Genomic DNA, 19638 nt, shown 5'->3' on the forward strand with positions numbered 1-19638 from the left:
ATTGTGGTGGCCATTTGATAGGAGCACTGTTCATCCAGAAACTACCTTACTTCAGTAGCATGGTGGGGAGGTGCACCGTCATGTTGGAAGAAGGTTGGGAAATCACCCTGTGGATTCAACAGTGTTGGAAGCGCATAACCACAGAGCATGTTAAGATACCTCTTCTCAGTCGAGGTTCCATCAATAGACACTGGACCCACGATTCTTTTGTCCAAAATCCCACACCAAACCATCACTTTTTCACCACCAACACCTTTACAGGGATCCACCCACAAGGGGTTTGCATCTGACCACTTTGTTTTCTTCTCCTTGCAAATAAAAATTAGGTTCATCAGTGAACAACACTGTCACAAAGTTTGGATTCCTATTACACTGGTTCAGAGTTCATTCTGAAAACTGCAACCATTGATCATGGTCATCCTCCAAGAGATGATGTTGCAACTGTAGCTTTTGTGAGTGCCATTAGTGTGTGTGCAACAAAAGCAGGATTGAACACTGACTGACACTGGATATTGCTGATAGATGGCATGTACTGCGACATGGACTTTTCACTAACAATCCCACAACTGCTCTTGCAGTCTCCTTGTTGGTGGCTGTTGCTGGGTTCCCACCATGTGGCTTGTCCACACAGAACCTGTTGCACTAAATTTGTCCAATAACTTGGATACTTTCATATGTGAAATGTCATTTCTCTCAGGATGCCAGGCATTGAAGTCAGCAGTAATTACTCTGGTACTTTGTCCACCTCTTATTAACACAATTTCAATGTGTTCCTGCCTGTGTAAGTGCCATTGTGGATCATCTGCAACAATAAACAAACTTGATGACCACCTTGCAGTTTCAAATTTTAACAGATCATAACTCCTACACAAATAAAGATATCTTAAAATAGTTTTCACATGTGTATTCCTGAGAAAGAGGCAGTTCAAAATGATATGCCACATGATCCTTTCCCATTTGAAACACATAACTCATATGCCAGATGGCGGATTTCAAATGGCCACTGCTGTTGCCATAGCTCCTATAAGTTGTTCCCCTACCCACAGACACCCCATACCAGACAACTTATGATTTCTCACGCCATTTGACTTTTACAGGGGTGTATGCAGACTTCTGACTCACCCTGTTCTCTCACAAAAGGCATCAACACCATAAAAACTTTTCTTCACAACATATTCACAACAGTTTATTAACCATAGATTACACAGTCTGCCATGAATTGCAAAACTTGAGCATGGTATGTACAATATATCAGTGCAGACTCTCTTTGCAGATTGAACATATCTCACCACATACCTTATTTTCTTTTATTTTTACATTACTATAACAGTCATCACAGCAATTAAATTCAGCATCAGGCATCTTCTTCTGCTGCATGGCCACCAACTCTGGGAAGATTACATCTGGTGATCCTCATGTAGTGTAGAAAACAATTTAAATTTCTACTAGTATGCATTCATTAACCAACACTAAAATAAAATGATAATGTGACTCGCTGTATATTGTTGCAGCAGCTGGATTATTGGATGGTTCACTGAGGTATGATTTATCATCATGGCATCAGCAAGATAACATTCCTTTCCACAAAGCTGGAAGTACAAAATTGTTAAGGGTTTCATGGCAACTTGTTGACAAAATGCCTGTTGATGCACGTTCTTTAGCCAATGGTTGTTTTAAGACTTTTCTGAAGTTTTGTCAGCACGAGTGGCTGGTATTATCAGTGCTTCACCCTCCAGTGCTGGTGATGGACTGGAATCAGCTCATGGACACAGACTATAGGTACCTGATGTCCCATCGTCCAAGGGCTTAACCAAGGTCATTACTACTGGGGTTCTCCCCTTACTACATGCAAAACCCATCCACTGCAGCACAAGAATCCAGGATCTGTCCACCTTGAAAAAAGAAGAATGCCTCGAGGCAAACTGATACTGGATTCCTGTGCCGTGGCACACAACCATTGCAGGTAACAAAGTGAGAAACGTCCACAGAAAAGCCATTGGACATTGGCATGCCAGGTAGATATAATCTGTGGCTGTGAGCTTGACTCCAGTCCACCACCAGCATTAGAGGGTGAAGCATTGACAGTGCCAGCCATTTGGGTTGGCGAAACATCAGAAAAATCATCAAACAAATGTCAGCCAAAGAATTCAAGACAGAAACCAACAAGCAATTTGTCAATTTATGAAACTACTATGATCATTGTGTTTATTACGTGACTCCACCATGTACACCCTTCAACAACTCTGAGAAGTTCTCCAGACTGCGTGGTTCCCAGTACCTCCAGAGATCTATCAGCATTTGGATGAGTCACATCTAGCTTTATTAGCTGCTATGTGTACTGCAAGTAGCAGGTACTCTGGGTGATTGGAGGTAATAGCAATGTAACTTTACAGTATATATAACCTTTCTTTTTAAATAATTTAAATATTTATGGTTAATTAGTTGGATACAAGTGCTGAAAGGATTACCAACTAAGAAGTTTATAAACAAAACAATAAAAATAACATTTTTCAGCTAAACAGTGCAAAGTGAATGTGCACTTTTCATTCAGATATAACTTTATTAATATTTGGTATTAAAAAAAATTATGTTCTACACATGGCTCTATCTTCTCAGAATCACATTTCTTTTATGTTGACTGGTACTGATATAAGTTGTTTGTGCAGAAAAAAAGTTACGCATTTCAAAATAATATGCAGCATTCAGTGTTATTGCAGCTCTGTTTTCTTCAACAAAAATAGGATCACGCAATTCCCAATTGGTCCAACACCCGGCATATTGAGTCAGTCAACAATTCCTTTCACATCTGTCTCCACCCTCACCAGCACAACAGAATCATCATAGCAATATACCAGAATAACATCTGTCGGCAATTCTCATGAAACTATCTCTGCCCCTGTACAACTTATATCACAGTAATAATGTATACTCTTTCCATTCACAGGCAAAATCTGTGGCAGCTTGCTGAAACTACATTCAGTTTTTTACATGGCAGAAAAATATGTAATAGAATCTGCAGAATATGTCCATGTGATACAGTAAGAGTTCTCTTTTGTAATTTGTCTACAGATCCTATGTGATCAGTTGTAAATAGTACATACTATTATTTGCTGAAGGAGTAGGAAAAAATTATGAAATATTCAACACGTTAATTTTTGTCAAAGTTTAATACAGTATCTGACAGAAATACCCATACAAACGTCAAGATACAGATTTCTCACACCAAAAGGTGAAGAAAATTCATAGAAACACATATCCAAAAATCCTTCAATTCTCTGCTACTAATGAAAGAACAGTTTTCAAAATTCTGAAGCCAGAAACTGATACTAAATGTCCAAAGTGGTCTGTTCTAGCCTCTACACACATGCACATGTGCTTGTTGGACTATGGTCTGTTGCATATTTTGAAACATCCCTTGCACTGTGTCAGCGGGTTCGTAGCCTTCCATGACAGCTTGGTAAAGCACTTCTGTTTTAAGAATATCTGCTGCATAAATCAATTTATTTAATTACCCAGTGATTACATTACAAAGAAGTGAGATCAGGAGAATGTGTAAATCAAGGAACTGGACCACCTGTCATCAAAGATATCATCTTGTGCATCCCAAACAATGTGTCCAAAATTTGGAAATTTGCTTTTTCTTATTTGACAGCACCATCAGGATGCTGGAAGACAGTCTAAACCTAGCAGATAGTCATCCACAATTCCAGCCTACACATTAATTTTAAACTGGTGCTCATGTCTAGCCAGCATTGTACATTGAGGATTTTCATTCATACACAAGAACTGGATGTGAAAATGTGCTGTTTGATATCTTCCAAATGTTGCCTCATTTGTGAACAAGACTGAAGATTTATTTATTTATCCATCTGTAGACAATAAAGATTGTATGGATGTTGTCCAAAAGTACATGTAAATTTATAGGATACAATCTGTGCAAAAGGAACATACAAAATTTTGTATAAGTAGTACAAAGAATAATACATACAAAATTGTACAAAAAATTTACATAGAATAATACTTGGTCATACAAGACACAGTAACACAAATTTTTATACATGTATACTAACTGTATTGTAAGTGCATTGTCTGTTTGCCCTAAGGCTTTACTTTTGTCTTCCCTCAACAGAAAGCCCTTATATTCACTACAATAATTCAGTACAGATTTTAAACACTCAACAGCTGTCCATCAGATTTAAAAATTAACAGAAACCTTAGGGGATGAAAGACATTATTTATTGGCCTAAATAGTCATTTACCAAGTAAAACATTGTTCAAGTAGAAATTCTTTAAATTTTACTTTAAGTCTGTTTTCATCTCCTAACTTTCTGTGAACCGAATAGTCTGAGCAAAAGCCGTAGACAAAAAATCTTCCATGTTCAGTGATTGTCAGGCTAAAGACCTTGCACATACTGAAGATTATTCAGATATAGTACATCAAAATGTCTATGAAGTTCCCCCCTTGTTGTATTAAGTGATGGATCGTATGCTGTGCTAACATGTGACACACTAAAATCTGGATCTTCTTCAACTGAATGCAGAACATGTTTTTTTTCTGGTTGAGTGTATGAGAAAAACTTATTCTACATTTACACCTCATCTGTGGTACTGCATATTTTGTCTCAGCTACATGGCAATAAATAGCAGCACAAAGGTTAAACGACCTGGCTGTGTTCAGTCTGGGTATGCATTTTGATACAGTTGTGAAGCTTCACAACCATCACCACTTGCATACTTATAAATAAAAATAACCTCTACCTACTCATTAAATTAATATTCTGTGATGGTTAATTGGAACACTTATCAGGTAACTCACACTTAGAAAGTGATACATTCAAGATAGATTAATTTCAAAGGTACATAAATTTCAAACATAAACTTGTCTGCATAACAATAAATCACCACTAATGATGCAATGAGTGCTTCAGCACATTCACTTGTATCAGTATTTTCACTAGAATAGCAAACAAAATTAGTTTTAAGTATTGGCTACAAACTTCCATTTTTACGTTTCATAAAGAACACATTAGTCTTAAACATTCATAATAACTCAACAACAAATGGTTCTCAACACATGCCACTCAATGTTTTTAAAAGTATTTTTGAAACAATCTATAGGTTGCATCAAAGCTCAATCACCATTTCTTTTCATTTAGTTCCTACTTCTCTATTTTTGAAGAATGCTAGTTAATAGCACTTCTTATTTTTATTGATGTCTGTCAAAATTTTCTCAATTGTTCTGCTGAATTTCTATTTCAAATTTTTAACTTTAAGCATCAACATAACAATATTTTTATTGTTATTATTAAAACATAACAAATTTTCTAAAGGTGGCAGGGGTAAAATACAGGGAGCGAAAGGCTATTTACAATTTGTACAGAAACCAGATGGCAGTTATAAGAGTCGAGGGACATGAAAGGGAAGCAGTTGTTGGGAAGGGAGTGAGACAGGGTTGTAGCCTCTCCCCGATGTTGTTCAATCTGTATATTGAGCAAGCAGTAAAGGAAACAAAAGAAAAATTCGGAGTAGGTATTAAAATTCATGGAGAAGAAATAAAAACTTTGAGGTTCGCCGATGACATTGTAATTCTGTCAGAGACAGCAAAGGACTTGGAAGAGCAGTTGAATGGAATGGACAGTGTCTTGAAAGGAGGATATAAGATGAACATCAACAAAAGCAAAACAAGGATAATGGAGTGTAGTCTAATTAAGTCGGGTGATGCTGACGGAATTAGATTAGGAAATGAGGCACTTAAAGTAGTAAAGGAGTTTTGCTATTTGGGGAGCAAAATAACTGATGATGGTCGAAGTAGAGAGGATATAAAATGTAGGCTGGCAATGGCAAGGAAAGCGTTTCTGAAGAAGAGAAATTTGTTAACATCCAATATTGATTTAAGTGTCAGGAAGTCATTTCTGAAAGTATTCGTATGGAGTGTGGCCATGTATGGAAGTGAAACATGGACGATAAATAGTTTGGACAAGAAGAGAATAGAAGCTTTCGAAATGTGGTGCTACAGAAGAATGCTGAAGATTAGATGGGTAGATCACATAACTAATGAGGAAGTATTGAATAGGATTGGGGAGAAGAGAAGTTTGTGGCACAACTTGACCAGAAGAAGGGATCGGTTGGTAGGACATGTTCTGAGGCATCAAGGGATCACCAATTTAGTATTGGAGGGCAGCGTGGAGGGTAAAAATCGTAGGGGGAGACCAAGAGATGAATACACTAAGCAGATTCAGAAGGATGTAGGTTGCAGTAGGTACTGGGAGATGAAAAAGCTTGCACAGGATAGAGTAGCATGGAGAGCTGCATCAAACCAGTCTCAGGACTGAAGACCACAACAACATAACAATATTGTTATATGATTTAAAAATTCTTTATGAATATGTTACAGCACTATTTACCAACTTTCAGAACTTTTGTTGGATATTTGCTACATTTACTGATATGAGGAATAATCATATAAAAAAGATATACTTTGTGTAAATGTTTGTTAATGACATGTAACTTTTTAAATATCTCAGCTACAAAATATTGTGTAGATTACAGTCAGTTTTTTGGGTATAATAAGTTTTGTGTGTTCCATGCAAAATTAAGATCTGGAGGTATGGTGAATTTTCAGACTAACTGACCCAGTTATACAAAAATGACAATTTTAGAATACTGCCCCTCCCTCCCCCCCTCCCCCATCCAACCACCGCCACATCCACACACACCACATATCCCTCGGTTAATTTTTTGTGTATGCCCCTGCCTGTTGATCAATGCAACAGACATCTGAACTGGTTAGGAAAACACTGTAAGAACAATATCAACAGAGTTAGTAAAACATGAAACAACACCACATCTCTCTGAAACATCAACCCCATATTGCCACAGCAAACTGAATAGTTTAGTTAATATAACAGTTCAAAAAATAACATTGATTACATAGTTTATATGCCACTTCATAGAAATTACAGAGATTATTATATGAAGTGAGACTGTCAATATATTTTTATGAAAAAGAAATTGTTCATAAAGATAATGGTGCTTAAACAATGTGTTTTATCTTCACAGTGTTTGAAGTCATTTCAGTTATTGTGATGCTCAACATGCTCATCGCTACGATGTCCAATACTTTCCAGAAGGTGACGGACAATGTTGCCATCGAGTGGACTTTTGGCAAGACTGAAGTATGAAGCTAACCAGTAATAATGTTTATTCACTTATAGTTGCATCTAGCATCTAATGGTGTGTATATGTACAAGATACAGAACAACTTATACACCACTTTTACAAATACAATAACAAGCATAATTAAATGAAAAGTATACAATAACTATAGAGCTGAAATGGAAAAGGTTGTAAGTGCCGAATTGGTCAATATTACAATTTTACATTGAAAATGTCCTACATGCCAGTGTCAATGGCCTTGAGAGAGGTCTAAGTGAAGAGCGACTACTTGTAGTTCCCACTGACACTGATAGATGGCATCTGATGTAACTCCACAGTTGGCCTCGAGAGAGATCTAAGTGAAGAGCGACTACTTGTAGTTCCCACTGACACTGATGGATGGCATCTGATGTAACTCCATGGTTGTTGGCGTGGAAAAGGTTGCATGTCATTCAGTATTCAGTGAGAGTTGATGCTGTGCTTAGTGAAGTCTGCAAGTTGAGTTATATTCACCACTCATTTAAGTATGTTTTGACGTTTTCTAAAGAATTGTGTAGAGCTAAGATGTCAAGGGACATCCCAAAAGTGAAGGAAGTGTGTAAACCTCCAGACAAGGTATGTTTCAATCAGTTCTTTGTTAAATATAATGACATAACCAACTCATTGTTTGCATTAAACTCCTTCATTATTATTGCTGACTCCGCTTTGTTCATTCTATCCAGGCTTCCTGCAAACGCAGATATGTATGCCAATCATTGAGCAATAGCAATATCCAGAAGCTGTATGAGGATTTCTCACATTTATCAAAAGATGCCCAAGGCACATATTTAATGAGTCATATTCATTTGATGAACATTGCAATAAGATGCCATGGGAGCTATGAAGACCCAGCAGACAGCAGAAGACAACTGTCAGCTGTGTACACTATTCCAACACAGCAAGGTACCGTGCGGGTCTGTAATAATACCTTCCTAGCAGTATTCAGAATATTGAAAAAAAAAAAATCACCTTCTCTTGGAATGTTTAATGAAAGGAGATGTCGATTCACACCTAAGCGCCAGCTGGAAATGTGGTGTGACAACTGCGCCGGTCAGAATAAGAACAAGATGGTGCTGCTGGTTCTAGTGTATCTGGTAGAGAGAGGATACTACGATTCTATTGAACTGAATTTTCTGGTCTGTGGACACTCTTATACACCTTGTGATTGAGATTTTGGCATTTTTGAGAAACGAAAATGTGTTTGCAAAGCCATGGTGCCAGAAGAACTTCTTCCTGTTACACAACCGATTTCAGGTGGTGACAATGGCAAAATCTGATTTCTTTTATGTCTTCTGTGCCTGTGATGAGATTATGAACACAGCATCATTACAGATTACTAACAAATCATGGCTCAAAGTGTCTGTGACAGATTTACCACAAATTAAAACAAAGAAAACCTTCAATGAAATGGAAGCATGGGAGCATCGTACTATTTTCAAGAAGGGAAAATTTGAAGAAATTGCCTAGATCCAAAATATCATCAGTTATACAAGGCCATCTGTTCTTCCTAACTTTTTATTGTTGTGTATAACAATGTTTTCAATAACTTTTGTTAATATCTTTAGTGATTATTATTCAAAACACTTAACTAAACTGATTGTACCTAAAAATTAGAAGAAATGAAGATTTCTTAAGTCCCATTTATTTTATTAACGTCTGAAAAATTTGCTTTTTGGCACTTACATCATTTTTCAAGTCAGCTCCTCAATTATTATGCAATATGGGCTTAAATTAGCTCTAGAACTTCCCATATCTTTTTGTTTTAGCAACCCAAAAATAAAGTAATGCTTAAAAATGAGTACTGTATAATAGTCTAACTGTTACACTAATACAAAAAGTAACTAACTGAAATACAAGTAACAAAAAATGGAAAAATATTGCAGTAAACAAATATATTTTAATATGATTTTATGTTTTGTAACTGTATGACATAGAGAATATTTCTTCAGTAACTCAGCAGCAGAGGACTGTTGAAATTGTGTTCAGTGTGTTCAAATTTTTCACTTCAGCATGATAATTACCCAAGTTTCCAGTTGGTGCATAATATGATTGTATATATTCTTACGTCCATTACATCAAACAACTGAAGTTTTTCTAAACTTAAAAAGTTCCCTAAATGTGTTTGCAAGGAACAGGCAATGAAATTAGCCTAAGAAAACTGATTTGATAATAACTTGTAAATGCATATTTAAGAATTTCATTTTTCATTTGAATTTATTTTGTATTTGCTTGCTTATTTACAAAAATATTTTTATGTTGAACCTCAGAGAGTGAAACCATATCAAAGGACTCACCATTCTGTGCCATAATGACTGTCACAGGACTGACTGAATATTCTGAATGAATAATGGACATTATTCAATATATTTAATAACACCATCATAGAGCAAATAGGAAGAGAGGGTCTGCAGATGCTGCATTTAGAAAAGCTATATTAGAAACGGAAAATGACAAATCTCCTGGAGTAGATGACATTACGTGGAAATGATCAAAGCCACTGCTCAGGAACCAATGGCTATGCAGAACAATGATAGTATGGGCATTTGTAAAGATTCTTGATGATTGGACAAAGGCAATTATTGTACCTATCTTTAAGAAGTGTAACAACATGTTCTGTGAGAATTACAGAGGCATAGCACTACTATGTCACTGCATGAAGATTTATGAAAAGCTAATTTTACAGAAAATCAGGAATAGGATAGAACCACAATTAAGAGAACAATAACAAGGATTTCAGTGAGGAAGATCAACAGTAGATGCCATTTCTTCAGCCAGACAGGTAGTAGAAAAGAAGAAGGAATTTGGAAAAGGCATCATAGCTGCATTCATAGATATAAAAAAAGGCTCACAACACTTTTGGAAGGGAGGAGATATGGCAAGATCTTGATAGACTGGAATTGTCAAAGGAATGCAATTGAGAATCAAAAACATGTACAAAAAATGGCTGAACTGTGTTGTAATAGATGACAAACAATCAGAATGGTTTGGAAGGGATAGAAGGGTTTGGCAAGGAAGTGTGTTCTCATCTGTTCTTTTTAATATAGTCATGGACAACATCACAAGGAAGGTTCGTCAATGGCCAACGGCAGATGATATGAAAATCATAGCATATGCAGGTGATATGATGATTTGGGAAGAAAATGAACAGAAATTGGAAGACCACCTAAATACCTGGCAGAGAGTACAGTAATTCAAAAAACAGACATGGAAATAAGCTTAACAGAAAGTGAAGTTACGAAAATCAGCAGGAAACATGAAAAAATGAGGGATGTAAGTTATGATTGAAAACTTGTTAAATAAGTAGATGCTTTCAAGTATTTAGGAAGTAAACTAACCAAGAAAGGAAACATCAAGGATTAAATCTGGATAGAATAGAAAATTGCTCAAAATTTCATTATTGTGTATTGGACATAATTGGAAAATACGTGCCAAAGCAAAGATTGTGATATACAAGTCATGTTATCTGCCCATTTTGAGCCATGGATCAGAATGTTTGATTGGAACAAGAAAAAATCTGGACTTTCTACAAGGTATCCTAGGTAAGATGAGAAGGGGCGGGTAAGGAATGAAACAATATGAAACATCCTCCAGATCAAGCCGCTAAAAGAAACTGTGAGAGAAATAGGCTCAAATGGTGTGGCCACATTAAAAGAATGGAACCATAAAGACTGCCAAGAAGATCGCTAGAATGGACAGAATCTGGACATAGACCAATAAGAAGACCACAAACAAGATGAAGGGACAAGTTGAAGGGTGATGTGAACTGAGCTCTGCTGTGGAAGGAGATACTGCCTGATAGACTGTGGATGAAAAGAGATGCTTGGAAGAGGCCCTGTGAATGACCCACAGAAGAAGAAACATTTCAGGAAGAAGAAGAAGATTTAGTAACTCTTCCTCATGAAAATTGCACTTCATTTTAATATCCACACACAGAGAAACAAAGTCAGATTTTCTTGTTTAGATTCTCTTGTTCAGTTGGCTTGCCTCCAATTTCTATTGACTCCATATGAAATGGATGATTCCTGGATGAATAGAAAAGCATATGAGTACTTTTCTTATATTCAAAACATTTTTATTTTCATGCAGACAGGATGTGGCCTATCACTGATATCAACTACCTACACCTTCATGGAATGAATCAAGATGTCATGAAATAACTAATTTGCATCAACTAGTTGACCTGTGTGAGTAATTCACACCATACACTGATCTGTTACCAGTAGGTGATAAAGTAATGGAGAAATAAGTAAATGCAACTACTTATTAATAAAAAGTATTATATTTTGAGTAGTAGTGACAAATATTAGTCTCCTTGTAAAAAGTCAATATCATTATATGCATAATGATTAATTGTAAGGGACTGATGACCTCAGACGTTAATTCCCATAGTGCTCGGAGCCATTTGATTAATTGTAAAACATATAAAAAGCAGGTATTAGTTTCATTTTTTTAAAATTATTTTACAAAGTTTATTTAAAAATGATGTTAGCATTTATAATGTGATCATCTTTTACTATCTGGCTGTATGTGTCTTTAGGAAAATGTAAATATCACTGAATGTGCAAATTCATGAGAAAGTCATATATAACTGTCCATGCAAACAACAGGTTCTAGAAAATACAATACTGCCCTTTGAAGTGTCTGACCTTGTGCTTTATTAATGGTCATAGTGAAGGTTACTTTTAATGGGAGTTGTTTTCTTATCATTTGGAAAGGCATGGCTGGATCAGAAGATGTGATGTTATGCAGGGTATGAACTCAGTTTTATAAGTGTCAATGAATTTAGCAGTGACAATATACTCATCTAAGGAAGTTGCTACTAATCTTATACCACTATTTAGTGCATGATTATTATTAAGATTTCTAATTATCATAATACACAGCATTTGTCTTTAAAAGTTATTGATGACATGATAAACCAAGTGGATACACAGAATTCAGAACTTCTACTTTATACAATTGAACATAGTTTATTTCTTCAAATTGGACAAAATCAGAACTGCCTTTTCAAGTAACAAACTGGAAATGACATATTCATTAATTGTTCTACTATCATGATTTTTGGGCAAAGAATCACCATTGAATAGAACTGCAAAAAATTGTGTTCATTGATTTCTGTGGCATAGAGTCTGAAAGAAATAAAACTTTTGCAATTACAATAACATTGTTTAAGAATTTTGATCACTTCATTAAATTAATCTGTTTGGGTTTCCAAACCACCATTATCCAATTTAAGAAACCAAGTGAAAATGGGATTACCATTTGCCCTCATATTTTGAGTCAACTTATTAATTTTAGCATGAGACCATAAGGGTGATCATTTAACTGTATATTTGATAATGGCTGTTCTACTGGAATGTCTGATGATGGGTAATACTTGACAGAAATAGAATTATTTTGCCTCCATAGGAGAGATTATCATTCATGATGTCCCTTAAAAGATGATAGCACTTATTGCATCTTTGGGAACACTGAAATCTTGTCCCAAATGATGAGATCAGAGTCACGTAGAATTTGTGTATCCTTGGTGTGAGTGCAAACAGATGAGACTGATGTTTCATGATGGGTACATGTAGTTTGAAAATCGAATGTTATGTGCGTCCCCCCAGTTGCAGATTGTCAGCAATGCCTATCCATTTAACTGTTAAAGCAACCTTGTTTTCATCCCAAAATGTGACACAAAGTATTGTAGACAAACGTTTTACTGCAGCCCCCTAGTCAGTCAGTGAAGTAACAATTTGGAATCTTATTTCTCACTGAATGTAAGACTCTGTCAGCTATTGCCTTCTATTCTTTGTTTAGCTCTTCATAACCTGTCTTGCTCTCCAAATGTTCTTTGACAAACCGAATTGTTGGCAAGCTTTTCCATTGTTTTCAGAAACATTCTCCAACTCTAGAAGCAGCAGGTTTTGGGTTTCAGGGGACATGTGCTGTCTCTTAAAGTGCATCCTTAAATGTTGTCTGCAACACAGGTATATTAGCAGGAGAATGGAATCTCATATATAAATGACGGCGAATAGCCATCTCAATTTTGTCAGCATTTGGTGTTTGACAGCCTCCTGTAACCATTCTTTCCATTTGGTATCATTGATAACTAAATGTAATTTTTCTGCAGCTTGGAGAAATGAGTCCCACAGTGTTCCATCAACTGTGCATATATTGTCAAATGACTGCAGTTTCTCAATGTACAGAGTAGTACTTGGAGGTAATATCTTTTATCATTTTGTTTTGCAGCTCCTTATATTGGCCGTGTTTGCAGTTAAAATTTTTGGGTGTGAGGTCCACCAGTTACGCGAAACACCATTTTTTCTCAGTACCCAGCCAACAGCATTGGGTACTGGGAAAAAACGGTGTTTTGCATAACTGGTGACCTCACATCCAACAATTTTAACTGCAAACACAGCCAATATAAGAGCTGCAAAACAAAATAATGAATATTTCGTCACCCAGCCAGGCATTCCCCAGCAAGCTCTACAACAAATACAGGAACACCTTAATGAAGTGGGTACTGAGAAAAAACGGTGTTTTGCATAACTGGCAGACCTCACATCCAATAATATCTTTCAGTGTTGGCTGGTTTGACAATGTAGATGCGTCCAAAACACTTTATATTTTTCTTGCAAATAATCCATTTTCCTTTTGACCACACAAAATGTTGCTGAATTTCATGGTAAAGGTACTTGAAGGACATAATACTGTCATTGCACAGTTTAAAAAATGTTATGAATTTGTAGTCTCCACGTTGCTCATGAAAACCACACATTGCATGTTGTACCACCATACAGTGAGACCTTCAGAGGTGGTGGTCCAGATTGCTGTACACACTGGTACCTCTAATACCCAGTAGCATGCCCTCTTGCATTGATTCATGCTTCATGGCATACTATTCACAAGTTGATCAAGGCACTGTTGGTCCAAATTGTCCCACTCCTCAATGGAAATTCAGCGTAGATCCGTCAGAGTGGTTGGTGGGTCATGTCATCTGTAAACAGCCTGTTTAAATCGATCCCAGGCATTTTTGATAGGGTTCATGTGTGGAGAACATGCTGGCCACTCTAGTCGAGTGGTGATGTTATCCTGAAGGAAGTCATTCACAAGTTGTGCATGATGTGGGCACCAATTGTCCATGAAGATGAATGTTTCACCAATATGCTGCCGATATGGTTGCACTGTCGGTCGGAGGATGGCATTCATGTATCGGACAGCCGTTACGGCACCTTCTATGACCACCAGCGATGTATGTCAGTCCCACATAATACCACCCAAAACAGCAGGTAACCTCCACCTTGCTGCACTCGCTGGACAGTGTGTTTAAGGCATTTAGCCTGACCGGGTTGCCTACAAACACGTATCCAATGATTGTCTGGTTCAAGGCATATGCGACACTCATCGGTGAAGAGAATATGATGCCAATCCTGGGCAGTCCATTTGGCATGTTGTTGGGCCCATCTGTACCATGCTGCATGGTGTCGTGGTTGCAAAGATTGACCTCCCCATGGACGTCAGGAGTGAACTTGTCCTTCATGCAGCCTATTGCGCACAGTTTGAGACATAACATGATGTCCTGTGGCTGCACAAAAAGCACTATTCAACATGGTGGCGTTGCTGTCAGGGTTCCTCCAAGCCATAATCTGTAGTTAATGGTCATCCACTGCAGTAGTAGCCCTTTGGCAGCCTGAGCGAGGCATGTCATCGACAGTTCCTGTCCCTCTGTATCTCCTCCATGTCTGAACAACATCGTTTTGGTTCACTCCAAGACACCTGGACACTTCCCTTGTCGAGAGTCCTTCCTGGCACAAAGTAACAATGCAGATACAATCAAACCATGGTACTGACTGTCTAGGCATATTTAAAATACAGACAACACGAGCCGTGTACCTCCCTCCTGGTGGAATGACTGGAACTGATCAGCTGTCGGATCCCCTCTGTCTAATAGGCACTGCTTATGCATGGTTGTTTACATCTTTGGGTGGGTTTAGTGACATCTCTGAACAGTCAAAGGGACTGTGTCTGTGATACAATATCCACAGTCAGTGTACATCTTCTGGGAACTGGGGTCATGCAAAACTTTTTTTGATATTTGTATAGTTGGACAATGAAGAGTAGTTCAAGCTCTTAGAGTTTGAGAACTTTGTCCCTACTTTTGTAATCCCAGTGAGTGTGTCCTGGTGAGGTTCCAAAAATCCTTGAGAAGCACAGGTTTCCTGCACCTCGCAGGTGCAGGAACCCTGTGCTGCAGTGAGTAGCTTTCTGCTGCTATTGCTGTTTTTTCCATCTTTGTTTTCACTGATGATGGTGCTGCTGTTACAGATACTTTGAGTGATTGATCTGCCACTACTACTGTGCTCTCCTGTCAATTTCTTATGTTTCTTTGAGATATTTCTGGAGGCTGAGAAATCCTCACACATGGTAGCCCGTCATATGTTGTATCAGGCACACAATCTGACCTTCTTCTTCTGATTCTTCTCTGTGAACTGGTGTAATTTTGGATGTTTCATTCCTTTAAAAACATCTCACAGTTGGCTTGAAGAGATGTAGCTTCACTGGCATCAGAAATTACAGTTGATTGTACAAGGCACATTCGGAAAGTAAGTTTCCCATTTTTTTTTAAAGCACAGACAACATAGTTATATGAAAAGCTTTATTAGCAAAAGGTACAGCAATGTTTGAGCTATTTTTTTACATAGTCACCAAAAGAATTGAGACACTTGGTCATGGGATCAAATTTTGTATTCCTGTGTCTGCCACTTGTGAATGAAACACTGGCCAGAGGACACGAATTTATTGTGGTGCAAGAAAAGATGGAAATCACTGGGAGAAAGATCAGGACTGTACGCTGGATGAACAAACAGTTTTGTAGTGATTAAAATTCTTCTGGGTGTTATGCCGCATCATTGCTAAAAACTAACAACAATAATAAACTAAAACCCACATTTTGGCCAAATTGCAATGGCCTTTCTCAGGGCACAACTGGTTTTGCATGGGGAGTGGTGCTTCTATTTATTACAGACTGCCCGAGCCTACCGGATAAGCAATGAAAATATCACCAAAGAAGAATTAAAGGAGCTACAACACATGTTTCATGCCAATGGCTATGATGACAACATCATAAGAAAGGTAGCTAAAACCAAAGGGAGCAGAACATGAGAAGATGGCAAAGAAGAGAATCTTCCACTGGTACACTTACCATATGTAAAAGGCATCAGTGAACGGCTAGGCAAAGTCCTCTGCCGACAAGGTTTCAAACTGATTTTTCATAGGAGTCACAGGATTCACGAAATGATAGAGTCCACCAAGGATGTAGTCAACAATCTTAACACTGCAGGTGTTTACGAACTACGGTGTGAGTGCAGAGCTGCCTACATAGGAGAAACAGGGAGACCTGTCAGCTTACGAGTAGCAGAACATGAACACTATGTACAATTACAACAACATAGTAAATTGGCACTAGTGGAACACCACCGTGACTGTGGACAACCTATCAGGTTCCAGGAAGCCCGAGTACTGGCGAAAGAATCGTGGATGCGAGAATGCAAAAATACGAGAGGTGATCGAAATTATTAAGCAGCCTGACAACATCAACAGAGAAGATGGCTACAAACTCCCGGCATCCTGGCTTCGGCCATCCCAGTCCAACGGGCCGCGAGCAGTCATGGGGCAGAAGCTATACGAGACATGGACGTATCTGCACAAACGGCTGTAGAGCAACTATCAGGGGCACTTCCGCACACACCAGGAGAAAACTTGCCGACCAGAAGTTGAACACTAATTGGTGGACATACCAATCATTGACGACATGGGCATCTACGAATAGCTTCTTTCTTTCCATATTCCCTTATGTCATGACTAGCTAATCATATTAGAGGGCCAATCAAAAGTTTTACAACGGTGACGTCAGACATCGATAGTCTGTAATAAAAAGAAGCACCTATCCCCATGCAAAACCAGTCGTGCCCTGAGAAAGGCCATTGGAATTCAGCCAAAACGTCAGTTTTAGTTTAGTATTGTTGTTAGTTTTTAGCAATGACATGGCATAAGACCCAGAAGATTTTTAATCACTATGACACCTGCTGCGGAAGCCTACGTTCTTAAAACAGTTTTGTGCTTGGGTGTTAGGTTTTTCAGCAGCCACCTGGCATACAATTTCTTGAACAGCAGGTGCTTAGTGACAATTTCATGCAACAAGGATCATGATAATGAACAAAAAATTGTACATGTTGGGAGCTCGTTATATAATTTACCAGACTGACATATTTTAACTACAGACATTAAACACGAATTTTACATGGTAGTGAACATGTAACACAGAGATGTTCATGAGTTTACTTCTAGCTGCTGATTTTTGCAATAATCAGGTCCAAGTGGATGAATTCCAGCCTTTAGAAAGCCTGATTTCAAATTTGTGGTCACATGAGTGGTGAGTTCTTCCACCAGCAGATGAAGAAAATGTGGAAACTTACCCGGATGAAATTTTCACTCTGTAGCAGAGTGTGCACTGATATGAGGAAACTTACCTTTTGTGACTATGGTGCAGCATCTTCCTGAAGGGGTGGCTTTCCACAGCTCTAGGATACATCTCCAAGCAATTTTCATGGGCCAAAAACAAAACTATTCTCCAGTAGTTATGTTAAATGAGTGGAGTTCAGCACAAGATACAGAAAAAAAATATTTCTTTCCTTGCAAATTCTGAAATCATTGAGGTTAATATAGTGGCTACAGTTGTCTCCTAGGATTGTCTTTTCATCCAGTTTCTTCTAAATGGACACCACTGTCTAGAACCAATCTGATTCTTTATCAGACTGCCCACTTTTGGTGTGGTTGTACCTTGTCTGTGGAGGGCCAGCCATGGTCTGCAAATTCCATAATATTTCCAACTTATAGCTGACATGAGGTGGGGCCACCTGACCATTTGCTTTGTCACAGAACGTTATTGATGTACTTACCTTGGGTAAATTACAGATTTGTTCATGATATTTTGCTCCAAGCTTTGGGAGCACCTTTGTCATGCCTGGATCATCCACAAGACAGGTTTAATCATAATTCCAGGTGTTTGTGGCTAGCACTTCATCCAGCTCTTTCCTTGGGTTTTCAAAATATGTTTTCAGAATTTCATTGGTAACTGCAATATGTGCTAATTTTATGTTGTTGCTCATTACTTGGGACAAGTGATTATTATACCACAGCAAAAATAATCTGATCCAATCCTTACCAGGGAAGTTATTCTTGTATCCCTTCACTGTGCAACCTAATCGGTCCAAGTAGTTCTTGACAGTGGATCTCAAATCATATGTTCCGACAGAAAATCCAAAACTTCTGACAGCTTTAAAGTGATCTACAAATGCAGATCCTTCTACTTAACCAACAATAATTTTTCATCTTTATAATTTAACATACACTTTGGTATGCTATACTGTGCATTTGCAACGCTGTGAGCAGTTTGCCAATTTTTATCTCTTCAAGAGCTTCTGCAAGCTTTTTGGGGTATAATTTGCATAAGAAAGTGAACCAATTTTCCTTGTAGTTCTCTTACCAGATACAGTTCTGTGGGGTGTAATGAATAATAACAAGTTGGCATTAATAATTATTTATTATTAATATTAAAATCAATATTAACAAATATTAATAATGAAAGAGTACTAATTTGTTAGTGCTATATATTTTAGATGTGGACTGCAACATAATGAAAACTGTTTGTTGAAAATGGGAGCTGCAGTTGTGAAGAATGGAGCAAAGCTGGTGGTGCAAAGTTGTACCTCATGTATGCTTTTGGTGAATTTTGTTCTTTTTATTGATTAAATAATTTCCCTACATTATATAGGCATTTAGAAGCTGTAGTGTATACTTACACATCTATGCAATAATTAAAATTAATTTACAAATGCTCACCTATTCATGGAAAGTTTCATGATAATAACAAAATATGATAAACCACAACTTCAACAGAAATGTGAAGGACAAAGAGAATACTGAAGAATACTTATTCAATTTACACCAAATGGCAGCCCAGCTCAGCAGCTTCAAAATGAAATGTTGTGTTGAGGGCTGTTTGATGACTTGGTTTTTAGAGGGCCTCAGGGAAACACAGAAAGGGCTCCAGTCTCATAGGGTGCGGGTCGAACACTGGAAGAACATAGATCTGTTCCATTGATTTAACAGTTGTAAATTGTCGTAACTATGTTGGAAAAGTACCAGAGCTCTAAGTATTAACAGAAAACACTGATACTCTAATCATTATAAGCACTGAAATTATTTATTTATTTTGAATTACATAGATCCATATCATGATGAATCACAAGGATGTGGAAAGAGTCAGTTTTATGTTATTATATAGATACAATAAACAGTGAACAATAAAATGGTACAAAAAGAAAAGTATGTTTATACATTGACTATCATATGCTTGGAAGACAAATAATGGTTAGCACATTAGAAAATAAAAATCTC

General features: G+C 37.5%; 1 protein-coding gene across 1 annotated transcript in view; it reads left to right on the forward strand.

The window, feature by feature from the left end:
- Window positions 1-19638, forward strand: part of LOC124596371 (short transient receptor potential channel 4-like) — a 251939-nt gene that overhangs the window by 205412 nt on the left and 26889 nt on the right. The window contains exon 10 of the mRNA XM_047135486.1: window positions 7060-7175. Within this exon, the coding sequence (XP_046991442.1) occupies window positions 7060-7175 (116 nt within the window). The remainder of the gene's footprint in view (window positions 1-7059; window positions 7176-19638) is intronic.

This window comes from Schistocerca americana, chromosome 1 (genome assembly GCF_021461395.2).
Source record: "Schistocerca americana isolate TAMUIC-IGC-003095 chromosome 1, iqSchAmer2.1, whole genome shotgun sequence".
Classification (NCBI taxonomy): Eukaryota; Metazoa; Arthropoda; class Insecta; order Orthoptera; family Acrididae; genus Schistocerca; species Schistocerca americana.